At 34.0% G+C, this 22925-nt stretch overlaps 1 protein-coding gene across 1 annotated transcript; it reads left to right on the forward strand.

Moving 5' to 3' along the window:
• Window positions 1–20054: 20054 nt before the first annotated feature.
• On the forward strand, window positions 20055–22604 carry LOC126750722 (uncharacterized). The gene is made up of 5 exons (XM_050460435.1): window positions 20055–20325; window positions 20676–20899; window positions 20956–21046; window positions 21581–21867; window positions 21926–22604. Exons 1-5 carry the CDS (start codon window positions 20195–20197, stop codon window positions 22582–22584), a joined length of 1392 nt encoding a protein of 463 aa, XP_050316392.1. The 5' UTR covers window positions 20055–20194; the 3' UTR covers window positions 22585–22604.
• The last annotated feature ends 321 nt before the right edge of the window (window positions 22605–22925 follow it).

Here is a 22925-nt window from a genome sequence, read left to right on the forward strand (position 1 = left end):
GGGCTATGGCCCATGTCTCATAGTTTCTTTTGTAAATAGAAGTCCATTCTTGAAGTGGAGTGGCTATAATATAGCGGGTTGGAAAGTGCGGGAAGACTTTTTTCCACAAATGAAAATGCCAATCTTTTGTCAAGAGTCATGCATTTCGATGAGTTCAATCATCATCATCAGACTCTAAAACTATATAGATGTGATGTTAACATCTTTAACGAATTTATACAACAAGAAAGAAACACATCCAGAATCTCAATATTTTAAACTACAATGACAATTCGTTGTCTATTCCCCTGCAAATTGTGAAGACTTTTCCGTGGTAGCGTATTTGACAGGTTCCCTCCATATGCTGATTGCAGTCATATATAGTCTGCTTCTCAAAATATTCATATTTATAAGTGAAAACATGTGAATGTATGATTATTCTCAAAAAACTGCAAGATTTGATAGTGTTCCTACGTGATTATCCCTTTGCGTTGAACCTCTGTGTATACTAATTTTTTCACTAGCCACGATCACTTTTCCTGGAAGCAAGTTTTTACGTCAGAAGAAAGAAATATGGTGGTGAACTATTGCCCAACCATTTTGTCGAACTTTTCTAAGGCCTTTGTGACCTGTTTCACCAAATTAAATATCTTATTTTCACATAATTAGTGGGGTTTTTTCAGTATATAGTGTGGCCCAAATTGGGTGTACATGTATGGGTATCTGTATGCATGGTTCCTTCAATTATGCTGTACATATTAACAGGCTCGAATCAGTTCAACGAAAATTCTACATATATTGTATCTTAATTTTAGGAGGGATTTGTGAGAGTTTAGTGTTTTTATTTAAAATATGTTAAAATTGATGCTCTAGATCTCTTGTCAGCTTTGAATTTTGATGTTCCCTACATACAAGAATACATCGTTTATTCTTGTATGGATACAAGAATAAACGATGTATTTTATCTTAATACTTGTGGCACCAATTTGGGCAAGAAAGAGCCCATATACAGAGCATCCAATTCAATGTTGTTAAGTTTTTGAATAATACCAAATCTGTTTTTCCGGATAGAATTAGATTTTTTTTTGTCATTTAAGCATTTAATGTTGATCGTAACCTTATTATTATTTTATATTGTACCGTGAGATTGGTCCTGTTATTTGTTATATTAAAATTTACTTATTTACTTACTAATTTATTTTACTGAAATTATTGTATTATGTGTCAATATCTCAATCATTGCCTTATACTTATGTTGTTCCCATCATTGGTGAGAAGTTGGCACTGTCAAACCGATTGCCGACAAGCTAACACCAAAGCAGTTGCTTCATCTTCATTATCCCAGCCATTGGCTTCTGCAGCTGCTTCAAATTGTCGCTTGTACGTTGCCCAAGAAGTCTGACTATCAAACGTTGGAGGCTTTATATTCTGTAAGATGCTATGAGTGGTCGATCCCACAGATTATTGTCTTTTAATCCGTGTAATCTCGTACTCTAAATTGTTTATACAATCTTTTGTCGTCCACATCGTTTCCTATTTTCTGTTGTACTCCCCTAATATATTTTATTTCGTTTTTTCTTCCTGCCAGTTCAGCCCTAAAAGCTGCTTGTATTAATTTCTGGAATCTTTACTCTTCTTTATGCTTCTCTTGGCTTTGTCATCCTGTTGCCGCCTTTTTCCTCCTCTTGTTTTCCTGCGATCGTCACGCGAACATGAATTTATCCATTTGCTCCATCTTCTCACTTTGCTTTCTCGTATTTACCATGAAAATTTAAAAATTCGTTTCTCTGATCCTCTTCACTTCTGCTTTCTTAATACTTTGTGTTACAAACTGCTCTTTTTTTAACCCTTTGGTCACCAATTGTTTACGGATTTTCCGTAGTTCAATAAATAAGCACACTTGAACACTAAACACTAAACTTGTATTCACTACGTCAGTTACAATCACTTACTATTTCTAATCACTTGTTGATTATTTAGTGTATTAAATCACAACTACAAACTTAACATCAAATTAAATCCTCAACCCAATCCAACCCTATAAGATTTTTCTACTAATGTTTAGAATCTTAACATCATTTTTTTTAAACACAAATATAAATGAATATAAATCGATTAGAATAATTCGGCCACGATAGCGTCGTAGTAAAGAAACTTTGTAATAATAATAGTAAGACACAAGCGAAATCAATAAGTCGCAGATAGAAATCTTGGACTTCCTTAAACAAAGGTTGACAGTTTATGCCAAAAGACTCAACCGATACATAAAAGCATACCAAAGGGGAATTGGCAGCAACTCCTTAGTCAAAGTCAACGAAATTTCTATCGGAACCTCAACATAAACCAAGCCAATGCCAAATATCCCATACCCAAAGGGAATCAAGGAATTCTCGACAAATATATGGGAGAATCATAAACAAACTCTATTAAAGATGAAGATAAGACCAGAGACAGGATACTGATCAGTTATTAACGTCTATCTCTAACTGGAAAGCTCCTGGTCTAGACAAGATTCAAAACATTTTTAGTACAAACGACTTACAAACATAAGACTAACGCTTTTGAACCTCTTAAACAAATTAATAGATGAATCGGCAAAAGTTTCCAGCTTCCTTATGAAAAGCATTAATCATTCCTAAAAGAGATCAATTTCCAGAGGATTTGTCAAAATAAAGAGCCATCATTTGCTTACTGACACTTTATAAGATACAGTACTATATGTTAGAAAATCTATAATAATATGATAGATTATAATTTTCTAACAGAGGAGCAACAATGGTGCAGAAAGAAAGCTCAAGGATGTAAGGAACAATAGATAATACAATAACAAAATATGTCATTAAAATTAATAAAAAACTTGACCTTTTACAAGTCATGTACATGGATGACATTAAAGTATTTTCGCCGACACAAAACTGTCTGATGAAACTATTAAGATGACGTATTGAAAACTCATCCAATGATATAAGGATGAAGTTTGGTCTCGACAAAAGCAGAACTAATAGCATTCGCCAGAAAAAATAACTTAAGACAGAAAACCTTCATTTGACAATGGCGTTAGGTGGTGGAAATATATTTTGCTTTTCGAAATTTGGGCTCGAAATCAAACATCTTGAAATTTGTAAAAGTACTATTTTAAAAACGAATTAATAGCATATTTAAAACTAAACTTCGCATTAAATACAATATTGCAGTTAATACTTCCGCATACCCTGTGTGGCATGTAGCTTCGGCGTGGTGCACTGAACTTCTTCTTCTGAAGCTGGAGGATCTGAACAGAACAATAAGAGTTAATTTTACTAAGAACAGAAAACATAATTTTGACCGAAACGTTACACCACTGAAGCTGCAAGACGAAGAATACGCATGAGATCTCAGGCACTCCATATCGACACTGATGGAACAGTCGAAGGAGAAAGAGTTACACAGTAATTCTCCCAACTTATTTAATAATACAAATCTAGATTAGAGTGCCTATATAGGATCGTTAACTAGTTGTAACTGTTAGAAATAACTGATCAAATGTAATAAATATTGAGCGGTACGGGCTAAACGGGATAGTGCGGCAGAAAAAAACAATATCGAATCACAAATAACGAAACTTATAAAAGCCGCCGAAGAATTATTGGTTAACGAACACGATAACATGGAAAAACTAAAAGTATAACGAATTCGAATTAAAGAAGCCAGTGATAAACTGTCTACTGCTAATGAACAATATATGGCAACTTTTAGTGCGAATAGCGATGAAAATACATTGACTGCCGAGTGGACTTCCAATTTGGACTATAGTGATAAGGCCGTAAAAATCATAGCGTTGGATTGTGCAATTAAGGATAATACAGTGCAAGAACTAGAGCAGCTTTTTGCTAATATACAGGTGATGCACCAGAAAATACAAGGATAAGGCCGAAAACAATGGTAAGGTTACCTAATTTAGAACTATTAAAATTCAATGGCGACTTGCATCAGTGGGCTATGTTTTGGGAACAGTATAGTGCAGCGATTCATAATAATAACGAGCTTGATGACAATGCTAAATTCAGTTATTTAAAGACTTTATTAACGGGGAAAGCTGCGATTGCAATACAGGGTTTAACTCCAAATGAAGCATGTTACCAAGACGCCATTGAGTTGTTAAAAAGTGAGTTTGGCAATACCGAAAAACTAGTCGACACTTACATACAAAAATTGTTGGCTTTACAACCTGTAAAAAGGCTTGGAGATATTCTTGCTTTAAGAAATTTATATAATAATACTGTAACGATTACGAAGTCACTTCAAGCATTAGGAATATCTTCGGATCAGTATGCAATGATGTTAAAATCAGTAATTTTAAAGAGTTTGCCCTATTTCATGAGAGTTGATTTTAATAAATATATTTTAGAGGAAATATCAAATTCATCTGAATGCTCGGATTCAGCTTCAGTAGTAAGTGGCCAATCTAACGATTCTGAGCTCTCGTACACTAACCATATTGCCAAACTTCTTAAGTTTTTAAAGATAGAAATAGATTCTGTAGAACAGGCTCAAAGTATTATGCCTAATAGTAAAAAACCAAAACATGTAGAATTTGGAAAAGACAAGAATAGTAGTTTTACAGCAGCAGGTTTATTCACACCAGTAGAGGAAAAGTGTCTTTTTTGTTCTGGAAAACATAAAACGATATTGTGTAAGGCTAATTTAACTTTGGCACAGAAAAAGGATATTCTTAAATCGAAAAACTGTTGTTTTCGTTGTACAAAAGTTAATCACACATCCCGATTTTGTACAACATCTCATTTAAAGTGTGAAAAATGTGGCAAAAAACATGCAACTTCTCTTTGTGACCCTAGTTTTGCAAATACTCACGCAAGTAGCAGTGGGCAAGCTACAATACAGCAAAATATAAGTAATAATAACGTGAGTTTAACTGAAAATATCGGAAGTTCTTCTTCTTCGAGTTTATTGGCTAATGAAAACTTGAGCCATGTGTATTTACAGACTGCAGCCGCATTTTTACTATATAATAATAATCATCAAGCATTAATAAGGATGATTTTAGACAGCGGGAGTTAAGCAACTTTTATAAAGGAATCAGTTGTTGAAAGTTTAAATTTGAAAGTAACGGGCATACATATTATTTCTATTATGCCTTTTGGGACTTCCTCGGTAGTTCCTCCCAAAGCTTGTAAACGTGTAAATTTTTGGCTTAAATCCAAATATGATGATAATTTAATAGAAATGTCTCCATTGGCAGTGCCTGAGATATGTTTTGATTCTCTGCAACCCCCAGTAACTCAGGATTCAGTTGTTAACGATTTTGTCGTAAATTTTCCAATGGCTGATACCTGCGATTTTCAGAGTGTTAATGGCATATCATTGTTAATAGGAGCAGACAACTATTGGAAAATTGTAACAGGTAGCATTAAAAAATGAACGGACTCTTTAACCGCGTTGGACACTAAATAAGGTTGGACTCTTCTTGGTCTGGATCAATCTACCGACTTTTCGGGTTATGTAAATGTTTCTAACGTAATGAATGTACAATCGGTATTATAAGTGAAAGTGTCAAAGCAAATAAATCCACCTCATCATTTATTCAAGATAAAATAAAATTTAACGGTTGTCGCTATGAAGATCGCATGACAATGTTAAACTAGACTCCAACTATGAAAGTGCGCGATTACGGTTAAATTCGTTAGTAAATAAACTCAGTAAAAATTCGAAGTTGATGGAATATGATGCCACAATGCAAGAATACATTATTAACGATTGTGCTGAACCGCTAATCAAACAATTTCGGGTCGAGCCTACTATATGCCACATCGGCCAGTATATCGCGAGGAAAACACAACGAAAATTCGGATCGTCTTTGACGCGAGTGCGCATGCGCGAGGTTTCAGTTCACTTAACGAGTTGTTGGAATATGGTGAAAATTTAGTACCTGAGTTGCTACGAGTCTTATTAAATTTCAGAATTGGAAAGATTGGACTAACAGCTGCCATAGAAAAGGCTTTCTTGCAATTTATATTAGCAGAAAATGAGCGAGACTGTCACAGGTTTTTATGGTTTGAAAGACCACTCACAGGAGACACAGATTTACCAAAAATTGCAGAGTTCAGGATGAAAAGGGTTACCTTTGGGGTAACATGTAGTCCATTTTTGTTAGCTGCAACTTTGAAAAAGCATTTATCATATCAACCTGAAAACATGAAGTATGTTTGTGATATCTTAAGGAACTCATTTTATGTGGATGACCTAGTCACATCCTGTGACTCACTAGAAGAAGCCAAAATGTTATATAGCCAATCGCGAGAGATTTTGTCGAAAGCATCAATGAATTTAAGGAAATGGTACAGTAACAATGAAATAATAAGAAAATCAAATAATAACGAAGCAGAATTAAACGTTGAAGTTCGAAAGATACTGGGAATACAATGGTATCGGCCAACCGATGAACTGTGTATTGACATTCAGCCTGCGTTACATGATTTAACGAATAAGCCAGCCACTAAACGTAATGTTTTGAGCTGCATGTCAAAAGTTTATGATCCTCTTGATTTCTTGGGTCCATTTACAGTCAGAGGTAAAATACTAATACAACGCATATGGAAGGAAAAACTAGATTGGAATTGCCCACTAACGCATGAATTGACTTGTATATGGATCAAATAATATCAAGAGTTACCTTTACTATCTGAATTATCATTTCCTAGAAGTGTATTATCGCAGAATGATCAAGGATATGAGTTACACATATTTGGTGATGCGAGTCCATTAGCTTATGGTGCTGTTGTATATATTAAGTCCAACAAATGTGAATTATTAATCTCAAAAAATAGGATTGGTCCTTTGAATGAGAAGGGCAATACAACAGTCACCTTACCGAAGCTTGAGCTAACAGCAGCACTTTGTGTAGCTAGACTACAGGACTATTTATTAAAAAATCTTAAAACCAAACCTACAAAATTTTATTTGTGGACTGATTCCGAAATATCTTTGGCTTGGATACAAGGAAATCCAAGTAGATGGAAACCATATGTGGCTAACAGGGTAATAGAAATACAGTCTATCACTAAGGGTGAGTGAAAATATTGCCCTGGTAATGAGAACCCAGCCGACCTGTTAACAAGAGGAATTTCTGCAAAGTTTTTATTCGAGTCCAGTTTGTGGAACCACGGTCCACAGTGGTTGAGTCGAGAAAAAGAAGAATGGCCTGAATACAAAAATACTGAAAATAACGATACTATGTGTTCAACATTCTTAAACATTTTGGAAAAGGATTTGCGACATAAAGAGCCATTGTTAAGGATTGAAAATTATAGTAGCCTGGAACGAGTTCTTAGGGTTACTGCTTACATAAAACGATTTATTTCAAACCTTAAAGTGCCTAAAGTAGAAAGGAAACTTGATATAATGACAGCTAAGGAATTAAAAGAGGCCTTTAAGTATTGGATCAAATATGAACAGGAACAAGAATTTGGAAAAGAAATAAGAGCTGTACGAAACAATGAGCCCATCGATGTGAGATCAAAAATATTAACCTTGGGGCTTCATTTGGATGAAGATAGAATATTAAGAATCGGAGGTCGTCTACAACAATCTGCATTCTCATATAGCAGTAAACATCCAGCATTGTTGCCAAAGAAAACTCATCTAGGAGATCTCATTATACAGAGTTGTCATAAGTCTACAGCACATTCTGGAGTGAATGCAACATTAGCCGAACTACGTAAAACCTTTTGGATGATTAAAGGGCGACAAAGGATTAAATATATCATAAACCAATGTGTCATTTGTAAGAAACTTAAAGGGAAGGCGGGAAGTCAGCAATTTTCACTTCCTAAGGATCGTATTTATATTGCCAGTTAACTCTTTAACTGAGTTTTAAGGTTACTGGAATAGACTTTGCTGGACCTTTATATATTGCTACTGCAAATGATGATCAAAAAACCAAAGTCTACATAATGTTATTGACGTGTGCAGTTATTCGAGCAGTGCATTTGGAGCTCGTAGTAGATCTATCTACTGAGAGCTGCATTCGAGCATTGAGGAGGTTTTTTGCTAGAAGAGGAGTTCCCAGTGTAATGTATTCAGATAACGCTAAGACTTTTAAACGAACAGCAAAGGAATTCCAAATGTTGTTTGCATTTTTAAACAGTAGTAGTGTTCAAAATATCTGCTCCAAACTCAAAATTGAATGGAAGTTTATAGTTGAGAGGGCAGCGTGGTGGGGCGGATTTTGGGAAAGGCTGGTGAAGACGGTTAAACATGCTTTAAAGATGATGTTAGGAAAGTCTGTGGTAAATTATGATGAACTTCAAACTACCTTAGTAGAAGCTGAAGCCATTGTAAACTCTCATCCACTTACTTATATAGACAACAGTGATCCAGAAAACATGATATTAACTCCCAATCATTTTTTGAATGGATATACCCATACTTCAATTTTTTTAAATTTTGATAAGGTGCCTAATGCAACAGATGATGTATTGAAGTTGTGGGAAAGAAGAATTGCCGTAAAGAATAAATTCTGGAACGTATGGTCTTCTGACTATCTACAACAGCTAAGATCCGCACATTATAATATCAAAGGTACAACGCAGATCTTTAAAGTTGGTGACGTGGTACTGTTGCACGACCAGCGTTTGCCAAGGCAGCAGTGGAAGTTAGTTAGAGTAGAAGACGTTTATCTGGGAAGAGATGGGCGTATTCGAGCCTGCGAAATACGAACCCGCAATGGAACTACGATGAAGAGGCCTATCCAGTTGCTATTTCCTTTGGAGATTGAGTCCGCCGGGGAGGATGTTGAAAATAACTGATAAAATATAATAAATATTGAGCGGTACGGGCTAAACGAGATAGTGCGGCAGAAAAAAACAATATCGAATTACCAAGTGCTGAGTGTCGGCGTACAAAACAAAGACCTTAGAGTTAGTCTTTACTTAGATTTGTTCAAAGTAGGGCGTCGCTTAATAAAAAACTTGTTTACGACCCGGGCGTTTTATTAACCTTTTTACGTAACGAACTGCATAACGTAGGTAAAATTTCATAGTAACATCTTCGCGGAGACTAAAGGAATCCTATGCGCCGTATAGCACCATATTATTCCACCTCGATCATGCCTGAAATACATAATAAAAGATCAGATCATTACAGCAACTAAATAAATATAGAACGTGTGGCAAAAAGCATAAAAATGTGGAATACCTAATAAGTCGATGCAAAAACGTCACGGGGAACACCACTTGCACAATAACGCAGGGAAAACTATTCTTACCGAACTGGCCTGCAAATTAGAACTAACCCCAGAGAATAGCCCATATTACAACTACACACCATAGCACATTATGGAACATGAAAAATGTATTGTATATTGGGATAGAGACATCCAAACGGACATACCACTTCATCATAATAAACCCAATATTGTCTGTGTTTAATAAAACATATACAATACTAATACAAATACATCCAATGATTATCGGAGCACCCGAAGAAATCTCTAAAGAACTGATGAAATTTTATGGGAGACGCTCTCATGAACTTGACGAACCTTTTGTCAATAAAATTGCATCGGACGCGTGGTTGAAGAGAGGAAAGTTTTTTTCTGTTTCCTAAAACAGAAAGCTTTGCTAAAGCCATTCAAGACAGAAGAACTATTAAAGAACTACTTAAAGCATATTGCGAAGCACCCCACGTTAGGAAATGATAGATGCAGAATGTGCAAAAAAAGATCAGAGACAATTAAAAGTGTTTCAACAGCTTGTAGGTTGCTTGCTCAAACTCACTATTAACACAGGAATAACTAAGTCGCTGCAATGATCCACCTAGCCCTATGCTATAAGAAGGGACTTATCGCAGAATGGACGAGGTTACTTATAATAGGGTATAAGTACATAGCCGACATCATTGTGAGGGATAACATCATTGTGGCGATACTCAACATCCACAACATCGTATCAGTTGTCTATTCGAACATGGGAGTCTCAAGAGAGAGGAGCCTGGAGACATTGGAACTGTTTACAAAAAACAGTCATAATGTATCATACCACCAGAATTGTTAGTAGATCACCCTTTTTGTTAACCAAGGCAACTTGAAATTAAAAAAAAATATATTAATAATAATAATAATAATCTCCGTGGGGACCCGAGGTCAAAGAATAGTCTCCCGGTATGCTCTGCCTGTCGTAAAAGGTGACTAAAGGGGCAACCTGGGCCACCAGGGTTAGATGGTGACACACACCCATGAACAATATAATAGAGAAGAGGCTTTTTCTGGATTTTTTGACTGATATATTTACGGTGTATAAAATACCTGTGATTAGATATTAAAACAAAATTATGTAAAAGCTTGAAAATGTGCATAGACATACTAAAGGTTGTTTAGGTAGAAGTACAATACCTTGGCATTTTTGGCACCTTCGATTATACCGGTTATAAAACCAGATTCCTCCCATAATAATGACCAAAAATGCCAAATAACTCCTAAAAACTCTATCTACTACTAAACATGGTTTTTTGCGAACCTTCTATTGAAGCTTCTAAAGCTGATGATCGGAGTGAACTAGCTGGTCTTTTATATTCTGATTTCGAAAATGCTCTTCACAACATTCCTTGCCAGATGCTACAATATATCAATGGATCAAACTCTGATCATTATATTCAAATCATTGGCTAATGAGATAGTCCATTACTGTAATTCTTTAACTACATACTTAGATCTTCAAACTAATATAGATATTACCAAAACTTGACTACAGCATGGCAAATGCCGTTGAATATTCTTAAATGATCAATTTCGCACAAGAAAATCGTGAAAAAAAAACAATAGTTTTAGACACATCAAAGAGATCATGTTATTTTGATCTGCAATAGCGAAACCTTGAGGAATTCCCCGTGACATCGAAAACCGTCTTCAAATGTTTGAACCTTGAATCTTTAGATGAAGATAATGAATACGTCGCATTAAATGACAAATAAAAATATTTTTTATTTAAAAAGAAGAAAGAAATTTAATCAATTAAAACTTGAGGTTATCATTAATCAGCTTGAGTATCTTCGATCAGTTTTTTGAGTTGATTGTTTACCTTCCATTAAATAGAGGATTTCAATCCACAATTTATAGGCGACCAATATTACTAGTTTTAGATTAAATAGAATTTTAGAAGGTTAAACAACTGTCCATATCTTCATCTTCTTTGACTAAGATTACCAGATCATTATATGCTAGTAGTGATCATAAAAGAGGAGATAGAATATCTCCTTTGAGTTTCCCAATTTAGCCTGTTAAACGTTTTTTCTTGTAGGGAGGAAGTTATTTTTCTTTATTAATATCTCCTAGCAACTCTTTGATCCAGTCATAAATGTGCTGTCTTGTCAGTGCGGATTCAAAATATGGTATAATATGGTATTATAGATCTTTTTGATGTACTCCCTCTAGACATAGAGGGAGTACAAACTGTGACAACCTCTTTTTCGTCCTTCAATAATATGCTGATGTTGGCAATCATATTGTTGAGAGTTAAGCTACTTTTAATGTAGTAATTTAGGATAAGATCAATTCCAGCAACACACAAACATCTTAGAAATGTACCGCTGACCTCAGAATAATTGGGTCGTAAATGGTGCCTTTATAATAAAATTGCACTACAATATCTAAAGAATACCATATATCAATGATAGACTAAAATATTATGAATATATGATTTTATAATAAAAATCCGTGCAAGACTTATTCATTTCACGAACACCAAAACCTTTAAAGAATATAAATGAAGTTGCCATACGGCGCCAAAATGGCTCATTAATATTCTCCACTGTTCACTGCAGGAGGTATTATGGCAGTTTAAATATGGAAAAACCGAAAGAATTTGTTATTTTACATGCGGATTTATTAGTAATTAACAACAATAAAATAACTTTCAATTTGGAGAAACCTTTAAGTGTTGTTATTAAATGTAAGTTTAAGTGTGTTCTATTCATTAAGTGGCTCTTAAGAATAGTTGAACTATGTAAAAAGTATGGTAAGGATTTCTGTCTTATTATGCCAATTTATTGATTTTTTTATGAATAGGTTCTGTGTGGTTTATATTTCTTCTAAAATGTAAAAGTATTCAAGGTGAAATATGCTATTGTTAAAAGTACAACATTTTTGTGTAACAATAGTCCAAGACACAAAAAAAGCGTCTGGATGACTGATGAAATTTTGGATTTGATGGATAAAGGACGAAGTAAAAAAGACAGTGTTGAGTACAATCCAATTAATCGAAATAAAAGGAATTTTAGAAATAAAAAACAAAATTAATTTTTTTTATACATAAATGAAATGGCAAACAAGATCTAGATTATCAACCAAATACCTTTAATTTATATGAACGCATAAAGGAAGCAGCAGGATTACTTAACAAAAAGCAGGAATTCTTGTAAAAAATAAAGACAAAATCATACCTGACACCAATGGCAAACTTAGGGAATGGTGTAACTACATTGAAAATCGTTTTAACGATAACCGATCCGAACACCCAAAAGAATACTCTGATGCAGTGATAGATGTAACAACAGAAGATGTACAGCATGAAATTTCTTCAGCTGTAAATAGAAAAACCGTAAGGTAAGAAGAAGTCACAAGGTTTTAAATCTGATGCAAAATGAGCAAAATCCCCTGAATACTTTGATTAAGTTTTTTAACCTGATTCATAAAAGCGTTATAATTTCGACCGACTGGCTGAAATCGACGTTTATTACTTTGCCTAAAATGTTTATTTTTTTATTTTTTTTTCAAATATCGATTTGTCGAGAAGTTAGTAAAATTAGTCAATGAAAATATGAAGTAATGACGATATACCCTTTGTTTGGACAGTTTCCTATCTCGCATCACACATAGGAATACATCAAACAGCTTATAGGCAAACACCTTGTCCAAATTCAAATTACTTAGCACTTATACAAATATTTAGACATGAACTTGGACATGCTGGACTATAGGTCCACATTGTCGCAATAATGAAAAATATTAGGTAAAAGTAAAAGCCTAAAAGCTTCTTCAATCAATCTAGCTTCCAAAGGCTCAAATAATTTTTGAACTCAACCGGGTGTGCATCGACAAGCTGACTATACGAAATCTCCTATAAATTATGATATTTTCAAATATTGGATCCTCTGTATATTTTACAGACAAACTATATTAGACTTTATAAAGGTGCCAGTAAAATAAGCCACCATACAAAATTGCTTTCAATTAAATTCAATTCATTACTTTCAAATAACCAATTTAGAATTTATTTAACAAAAAACTAAAAACTAAAATATGAACACACCAATTAAATTTATCAAAATGTTAGATCAAAGTGTTGTCATCTATTTATTTAGTGGTCAGTATGAATAATTATTATTGTTGAATATTATGCTTTTAATGTTTTTAATGCATGTAGCAACTTATTGCGGTGCGTTACATATTGTATGTGAACTTGTCTTAATATGTGTCACTCTTATGTCAACCATTCTGTCAACGGATGAGTAATTAATAATAAAGTTAGTCGCTTGTAAACGCTGGATCTGTGAGTTTTATTTCCCGATATAACCTCAGTTTTTACAGGTTATGGGCCCAGGCCGCTGAGATTTAGCGGAGTCCTGCGTGTGTTGTCGCTATAGTATCGGGACTAGGTTCAGTGAACAATGGCCGCTTCGAGTTTTATGTTAAACATGCCGAAGCTGCGTGGCCGAGAAAATTATCGCTATTAGTCTTTTGCCGTTGAACAAATCCTTGTGTTAGAAGGATTAGAAAAGTGCTTATCGGAGGTTGTCACCGATAGTGATGCGAAAGCAAAGGCGAAGATAATTTTAACTATAGATTCATCGTTATACGTTCATGTACCGGATGCTACAACTAGTGTTGAATTGTGGTCAATATTAAAGAAGTTGTATCATGATTCCGGGTACAGTAGAAAGATAAGTCGATACGGTTGGAGAATTGCGATACAATGCAATCCTATGTTAACCAGGTTATAGAAACAGGACAGAAATTGCGTGCTACAGGATTTAAAATAGATGATAAATAGATTGGGTCATTATTATTAGCTGGATTCACAGAAAAGTTTAGTTCTATGAATATGGCCATAGAGCATTCTGGGATGAATATTTCATTGCTTTGTTTAATTGAACAATAAACAAAAATTGTTGGAAATGGAATGTGATATTACCAGTGCTTCAGGCAGTGCTTTTGCTAGTAAATGTTTGAGTTCCAATTATTCAAAGTCTAGTTCGCAGTATAAAAAGCGTTATAAGAAGGACAAAAGTGAAGTAAGGTGCTTCAAGTGTTCTGAACTTGGACATTTGAGGAAACAAGTGTCCTCAAAATAGATCTGAGAAATCAGGTAATGATCAAAAAGAGTGAATGCTTTTAGTGTTGTTTTTCTGAGTAGTCATTTGAATAAGTCTGATTGGTATGTGGACAGTGGTGCGAGTATCCACTTAACACCCAATAAAGATTGGATATTAAATGGGTATGAACCTGAGATCCAAGAGATTATGATAGCTGATCGAACAGTTGTAGAAGCCAAGAGTTGTGGCAATGTTCTAATTAATACAGTGGTTGGATTATTTCCTGTGCCTGTAACAGTCCAAGATGTTTAATATGTGCCCAAATTGACTACAAATTTGTTGTCGGTAAATCAATTAATCAGGAATGGCAATACTGTGGAATTTAACAAAAAATTTTGCCTGATTTACAACTGGGTTGGTGACTTGGTTGGTACAGCAGATTTAGTTCGAGGAGTCTATCGGTTGAATGTCAAAAACTCAAGTAGTATGCTGTTTACTGGTTTGATTATCGAAAGTGGAGAGATTTAGCATAGGAGATTTGGACACATCAATAGCAGTTATCTTAATCAGATGATGTCTCAAGAAATGGTGAAAGGGCTGGATTACAGTGGTTGGGTCAAAACTGAAAAGGCAAATTGTGAAATTTGTTGCGAGGCTAAGCAGTCAAGATTACCATTCAAGAAGGACAGTTCTAGAGCCAAGTGTGTTCTGGAAGTAGTACACACAGATCTCTGTGGCCCAATGGAAACGGTTTCTCTAGATGGGTCAAGATATTTCTTGATTTTTATTGACGATTATAGTAGAATGGCTTTTGTGTGACTTGTGACGTGAAGTTTTTGAGAATTTTAAGAAGTTTAATGCTGAAGTCGAGAACTACACAGAAAAAAAGCTTAAAATAATCAGGAGTGATCAGGGTGGAAAATTCACTGGACGTGACATAGAAACGTTTTTTTGCACAGAATGGTATAGTACACCAGAAAACTAACAGTTACACACCGGAGCAAAATGGAATATGTGAGAGGTTGAATAGGACTGTGGTTGAGAAAGCAAAGTGCTTGTTATTTGATGCACAGATAGACAAGAAGTTTTGGGCAGAAGCAGTTCATATAGCGGTATATTTACGAAATAGAAGTATGGCTTCGGCACTTAGCAAAACTCCATTTGGATTGTGGTATAGCAGGAATCCTGATGTCAGGAATCTAAGAATAATTGGTAGCATTGTGATGGTGCATATTCCAAAACAAAGGAGATTGAAATAGGATAAGAAAGCTGTAAAACATATCTTGGTTGGTTACAGTGATACAATAAAGGGCTATCGAGTATATAATCCAGAGACAGGGGCTGTAACCACAAGTAGGGATGTTATAATAATGGAGAAGTCATCTGATGTTAATGAGACAACAATTACAATAAACGAGCCCGAAATTATTAGAGACTCAGTTTCAATAGGAGACAGTGGGAGACTCTGAGGAGTACCAAACTATAGAGGAGGTGGGTGACAGTTTAACTGATGTTGGTGAAAATAAATCTGATGACGAATACTTACCTGATGAAGTCAATTTACCAGTGACAGGGGAAGACACACCTGCGGAGGCAAGAAGGTCGAGCAGAATGCCTAAAGTAAAAACTTACAGTGACTATGTGACTTACCTGATAGGTGAGAATCCAGATTTGGATGATCCTGTGACGTTCAAGGAAGTGGTATCCAGACCTGAGCGTGTTTGTTGGTTGAAGGCGATACAGAAAGAGCTAGATTCTTTTACTGAGAACAAGGCATGGGATTTGGTGGATGCTTCAGAAAATGGTAATGGGTATTTCAAAAAAAGCATGATGCTGACAAAAATGTGGCATATAGAGCCAGGTTGGTGGCCAAAGGATATACTCAAAGGTATGGAAATGATTTTAAACAAACTTTTTCTCCAGTTGTCAGACACTCAACTCTAAGATTATTGTTGGCTTTGTCTGTGAAGCCTAATTTTGCAGTTTATCATTTAGATGTCACAAGGGCATTTTTAAATGGACAACTGAAGGAAAATGTTTTCATGAAGTTGCCAAAAGGCCTAAAAGTGTCAAATTCTGATACGGTATTAACGTTAAACAAGACAATATATGGATTGAAACAATCCTCAAGAGTTTGGTATAAAAAGGTTGAGGTTTTGTTGCAAAATTTAAATTACAAGAAATCAGAATTTGAACCTTGTTTATTCTTTAAACGTGAAGATGACTGAATGACTGTAATTGCGCTTTATGTTGACGATTTTTTCATTTTTGGTAATTCTAAGAAAGAAACAGAATTTTTAAAAGGTGAGTTAGCTTCTAATTTTAAGATTAAAGATCTAGGAGAGCTAAAACAATGTTTAGGAGAGTTACCATAAATAGGGATGAAAATGAAATTTTTATAAATCAAGGTATATTAAATAGTTGTTAAAGAGATTCAATATGAGTACCTGTAAAGAGGTATCAACACCTATTGAACCAAATGTTAATTTAATTAAGGATAATCTTTCTGTTGAAAGGTTACCATATCAGCAGCTCATGGGTAGCTTAATGTACTTATGTGTTTTGACTAGGCCTAAGTTTAAATTCTCAAAAGCATTATAGATTTTGAGATAATTTGGGAATTGCTAAGTGCTAAGTTAGTGTTTACTGCCATTTGGAAAACATTTACACAAGTGGGAATGTTGAATATTATGCTTTAAATGTTTTTAATGCATGTAGCAACTTATTGCGGTGCGTTACATACTGTATGTGAACTTGTCTTAATATGTTTCACTCTTATGTCAACCGTACTGTCAACGGATGAGTAATAATAAAGTTAGTCGCTTGTAAACACTGGACCTGTGACTTGTGACTTTTATTTTATTTCCCGATATAACCTCAGTTTTTACAATTATTACACTCAAGAGAAAATAACTATGATTAAGTGGTACTTGGGAAATAGTTTTCGAAAAATCTCCGGAATATGCTCTGCGAGTTTCCCTGATAGGCATTTTCCAAGTAGAACAATAGTGCAGAACATTGTTAATACGTTTGAGGGTACAGTAGTTAGTAGATGCAAAGGCTCAGAGCAAAACAACAATGATGGTACTGCTGAACAAATTACTTCAAATTTTGAAATGTTAATTACATGTTGAAGAAAATTAAGGACTTAGCAGCAGAACTCTTTGGAACTTTTACAAAAATCAAATTGGACCAGCAATGGAAGAAGTTGCACCTGAAAATGAGATTTGGCTTCAAATGGATGGCTGTTCTGCGCACAATTGACAGCAAGTTAGGGAATATCTTCAAAACGTATTTAAGGCGTAGTTGGGCTAAAGTACACTATTAATTGGTCAGCCAGATCTCCGGACCTTTCACTAAATGACTTTTGCCTGTGGGTCACATTAAAAGTGTTATTTATAAAGATGTGCCTTATCAAAATTCAGAAGAGTTAAAGATGGCAATTTTCACGGCATGTAATCGAATAACTGGACCCCAAGGCGTCATACCAGCCCTGCTGACAACTACCCAAGTCCAAGAAAAAGATCCGGATGCAACTCAAACATGGTCATCAAATTATATTCTACTTATCAAGCTCCACTTTTATCATATTTATACTATACCTCATATACAAAATAACTGAAATTGTTCTTAAAGGAAATAGCAGACAAAGCCAACAACAAAACAGAGAAACCACACTACACAAAACATTCCTGCCCTTGGACACATAGAAGGCACCTGAAGCGGAAGACACCCAGAAAACCATAACTTTCAACCTGAACCACGAGGGTGAAGCAGCGGCCATGTTGGAATAACTGATCACAGGCCAACCTGTAACGTGCCCCTAACACTAAGCTCAGAACATCCCCTTTTTTCTATTTTCTGTGTCACTAAACAGACTGGATGCAGATAGCGGGAATGACCTAGGAGATACAGCTGACCCAGAGCAATGATGACTTACATCGCAATAACAATTTCAATATAGACTAGAATAAAAGATAAGTAATTTAGTTAATTAGTAATGTAAGAACCGAATTTTACAATCGATTAGGATATTGTTTGGTGGTGAGTGGAGGATTGTTTGAGTACTTGATTTAAAAAAATTAATGTATTAGTTTAAAAAATTATTTTGTATTTATTTTTAATACTTTTTTGTTTGTTTTGTTTTACTTTCTTGTTTGTTTGTTGTTTGTATATAGTTGCATTTATTTATAAAATCACTTAATAAAAAGTCATTTAGCAAAAGCCGATAGATTGAGGACCTTGGGTCACTATTCTTATACAGTAAATAAATTTCTATGTTGGGAGAGATAAAATATCTGGGGGCTATCTAGACTCTAAATTAAGCTGGAATCAACATCTCGAAAGTAACCAAGAGATCGGAATCAACTTTATTGACGTAGTATAGTGCCCACTATAACTTATGCTGCACTAACGTGGTGGCTAACTGGGAGCAAGGCTTAAGATAAAGGCAAAATACAAAAACTCGCACATCTAGGTATAACAGGAGCCATGAAATCTAGACCAACCGCATCCATGGAAGCCCTTCTTAACCTCCCACCATTACACCTGGTGATTCAAGGAGAAGCAAAGCTGGGACTGGCAGTGGCGGCTTTTCAGGGACGACAGGGTCCAATTAAATTCCATAAATAATAATCCTCAATTTTAATAAATTAAATAACTAGTAACTGAGTATATACAATCATCATAAATTGAGTTATTGCATTTTTAAATTAAAAACCAAATATTTTTTTACACATTTTATGACAATAATCAATTTTCTATAAATTCCTATGAAAAATGTTCTATTTAAAAATCCGGAATTGCGGAATGGAAAGGTCTAAGGCCCCTGTCGTTTTCGCTGTGATCCGAGTTAGCTTAAAATTTCTATAAGACCCGTTTCGGCAAGCCGGTCTCGTCAACGGATATACAATTCAAGTAAACGCGAAATATTAGAGGGTAGGCAACCCAACATACATATTAAATTGCGTGCATTTATATGGCAGTTAATCAAAAAGTAAACTTTTTGATTAGCTGTTTGCTTTGGATATTGCAATTAAATAATAAAATTATGAAATTTCTTTTTAAATCAAATTTCAGTTTTCCCGCCTTAATTTGGCCACGCCTCTCTACCATTTTGATTGGTCCAATTAGGTACGTCAAGCTGTCAAATTGCAATAGTTTCCATAGCCAAGCGAGAGGACGCTAGCAGATTTGTCAGAAGAATTTCGATCAGTTTGTATGCAACCACCACTTATATATTTGTGTTTTGTGGCTAGAAGGTTTTCATTAAATATTGGCTATATTTATGCGAGTTAGAGTCCATAAAATGAGAGAATATGCCGGTGACGTAAAATGCGCACAAACCCACTTTAAACCAAAAAATCAATAAAGGGAAGGCCCCATATTTCCCTGATTAGGTTTACTTGACCGTGAATACATGCATCTCTCTCTTTCACAAGGAAAAAGATAAAGTCGTTATAATAGTTATACCTCTCGCTTTATTCATCACAGTACCCTTGGAAGTTCGATGGTGTTTCGCAATAAGTCAGTGTCGTCGCACTTGGGAACGCGTTGAGAGTGTAGAGTGTGCGTGTAAATTCAGTTTAATTTGTGTTTACCTACTTTTTTCTTCCAATTTTCGTGTGTTTTAATTTAAAGACTATTATTTTGTGTGTGTTTGTTACTACTAACGTATTAAAGGTAAGAAAATGTAGTAGTTTTTTTAAAAGGTATCTTACAGTGCAAATTAATAAACCAAAAGTGCAACTCCAAAGAAACAAAGAATTTACATTAACTTTATTTTTGAAGTTTTTTGATTTTATTCATATTGTCTGTTTTTTTTTCAAAACATGTAAAAATAAGAACGAATGGTTATTCAAATCATTTAGTTAGTTTATAGATCTATGTAAAATATTTAACTGTTTTGTAGATGTCGCCAGAGAAATTAGGTACGAAAGGGCAAATAATACATAGCCAGGGAAGAGAAATTATTGCCAATGTAGCAGAGTTTATGCATAAAGAGGTAGAAGAAGGATTAACTATTCCTTTAAAACGCTTTAGGTAAGTTATCCAACGGTTAAAAAATCACAGATAATTCATTATTATTAAAATAATGTAACATTTAAATAAAATATTATTTACTTATAATTAACATAATAAATTATTAATATAACAATATAGATATATTTGTGGCTGTTTAAAATATGAAATATAAAACAAAATTAGGTATACAAAACAGCTACATTACTGTTTTTTATGATATAGTTTTTATTTCTTTGGTAAAATTAATATATGTATACATACATATGTATATAAATAAATTTTATGTTACGTCTTAGAGATTTTCCGATTACGTTTAAAAATCACAATATTAATATTCATATAATTTATACATCCTATATTATTTCCAGAGAACGTACGTCGGCTGCTACAAAAATATCGAAAGTTACCTACCAAAAAATATTGAAGGAGTCGGCCAATATAAAAAATAACCCCTCTTGTTCATTCAGCAGTCCAAGAAAAAAGAGGCCCAGGAAATCACGTATACTTGACATTACTTCGACGCAACTTAAAGAAATTAGGAGCATAGTTAATGATTTTTATATAGTGGAAAAAAGAAGGCCTACTCTCAAGTGTACGTATTTACCTTTATTGTGCTTTTTTAATTTTAATCCTATTTTTTATTAGCAGTAATCCTACAAAAGATCATTGACCGATCTGTTATTCATGAGCCTATGAGTATACCATCCTTAGCAAAACTACTAAAGAGCATTGGATTTAGGTATGTATGGTTCAACCATATTTATATTTTGCATTCGTTTGTAATATTACAATTTTTATCTAGTCTTAGCGTTCATTGAAAAAATACTAAAAAGAACACTGAAAAGATATGCATATGATATTTTCATTCATATTAACTTAAAACATAGAAAATTAAAAAAATATTTAAATTAAGTTCAAATTCTAAATTGCGCTACCCATAATATAGCTATTACAATTTCCTGACTACCTGTTACAAACCCTTTTTTAATTTTATTTATTTATAAATACACACCTGTAGGATGCATAAGCATGTTACCTGTAAGATAAAAAAGGTATGACCCTGGTTAATCCACTCTTTGCTCTTAATTGGACATATTATTATATTCTTCTCCTTAATGTTCTACCTAACTAGAATATCATTTTTAAAATTTTACCTGTGTCTCTTTATTTATCTTGAATTTTATTTTTAGGGTTATGAGTTTTTTAAAATTATATGTACCTGTTAGATGTTAATATGTATATAAATTTCTAACTTCTAAACATTGTTTTTTAGATGGAAGAAGACAGATGATAATAGAAAGGCCTTGATGGAATCATATGACATACGTTTGAAGAGAATAAAATACTTAAAACAAATTACCGAATTTAAAAATCAAGGTAGAAATATAGTGTATACTGACGAAACCTATATACACAGTAGTCATACTTCTGACAAAGGTTGGTTTGACGAAAGCCTAAGCGGTATACGAAAACCCATTTCAAAAGGACAGCGATTAATCATCGTTCATGCTGGAGGAAAAAATGGTTTTGTTAAAGACGGTCTACTTATATTCCGCTCAGGTAAGATATAAAAAATATATATTCTGTGCTTATTAATTTCTTACTTATAACATTTCAGGTTCTAAAAGTGGCGATTACCATGACGACATGAATCATGAAAATTTCATGAAATGGGTGGAAACCCAATTACTTCCGAATTTGCCACTAAATTCGGTCTTAGTTTTGGACAATGCATCATACCATAATGTACAAGTAAAAAAGAATGTTACCTCAGGAAGTAAGAAACAACTCATAATTGATTGGCTTAAGGAGCATAATTTAGAACATGACGAGAAAATGACAAAAACGGAACTTTATGAAATAGTTCTTCAAAATAAAAGATTTTATCCGATAAAGTGCAAACTTGACGAACTAATGGGAAGTCACGGACACTCAACTTTGCGTTTGCCTCCATACCACCCAGAATTGAACCCCATTGAAAAAATCTGGGCCACTGTTAAAAACTGGGTAGCAAGCAGGAACACAACTTTTAAGTTAGCAAATGTAGAAGCTTTGACGAGGCAAAAATTTGCAGAAGTATCTGTCAATGATTGGAGAAGCATTTGTGACCATGTCGACAAAATTGAAGACAAATATATAAAAGATCATAATCTTTTTGATGAAACTTTAGATTCCCTAAAATTTACGGTAAACACTGGCTCATCAGATGAAGATTTGGAAACGAGTTCCGACGAATCAATTATCAGCAATGTGGACATTTTGTCAGATAGTGACTAATTTAATAATATGAATATGTATTATATGCCATAATAATATTATGTAGTGTTTTTATGAGCAGTAAAATTTATATACCCTTATGTGGAGTTTTATTTTTAATATCTTTAATAGCTGAAGAAAGAAAAGAAATAGATGTTTTAAAACATATTTTAAAAATTAATTTTTGTTTTAAATATTTTTTTTTTTATATTTTAAGATTTCAACTGATTTTTAAACAAAAGTATTTCAAATGACATAATCTTAAATGATGATTACATTATATCAAATAATGTTCGTATCATAATGAGTATAAAAAAAAAACATATGTATTTCTTTAACACGTATCGTAAACGTTATTTTGA

This window comes from Anthonomus grandis, chromosome 2 (genome assembly GCF_022605725.1).
Source record: "Anthonomus grandis grandis chromosome 2, icAntGran1.3, whole genome shotgun sequence".
NCBI classification, from domain to species: Eukaryota; Metazoa; Arthropoda; class Insecta; order Coleoptera; family Curculionidae; genus Anthonomus; species Anthonomus grandis.

Coding starts and splice junctions, on each gene's coding strand:
- LOC126750722 (XM_050460435.1), top strand. CDS start 20,195: ATGTCGCCAGAGAAATTAGGTACGAAAGGGCAAATAATACATAGCCAG. Junction 20,326..20,675: donor ATTCCTTTAAAACGCTTTAG/GTAAGTTATCCA, acceptor TATTATTTCCAG/AGAACGTACGTCGGCTGCTA. Junction 21,868..21,925: donor TCTACTTATATTCCGCTCAG/GTAAGATATAAA, acceptor ATAACATTTCAG/GTTCTAAAAGTGGCGATTAC.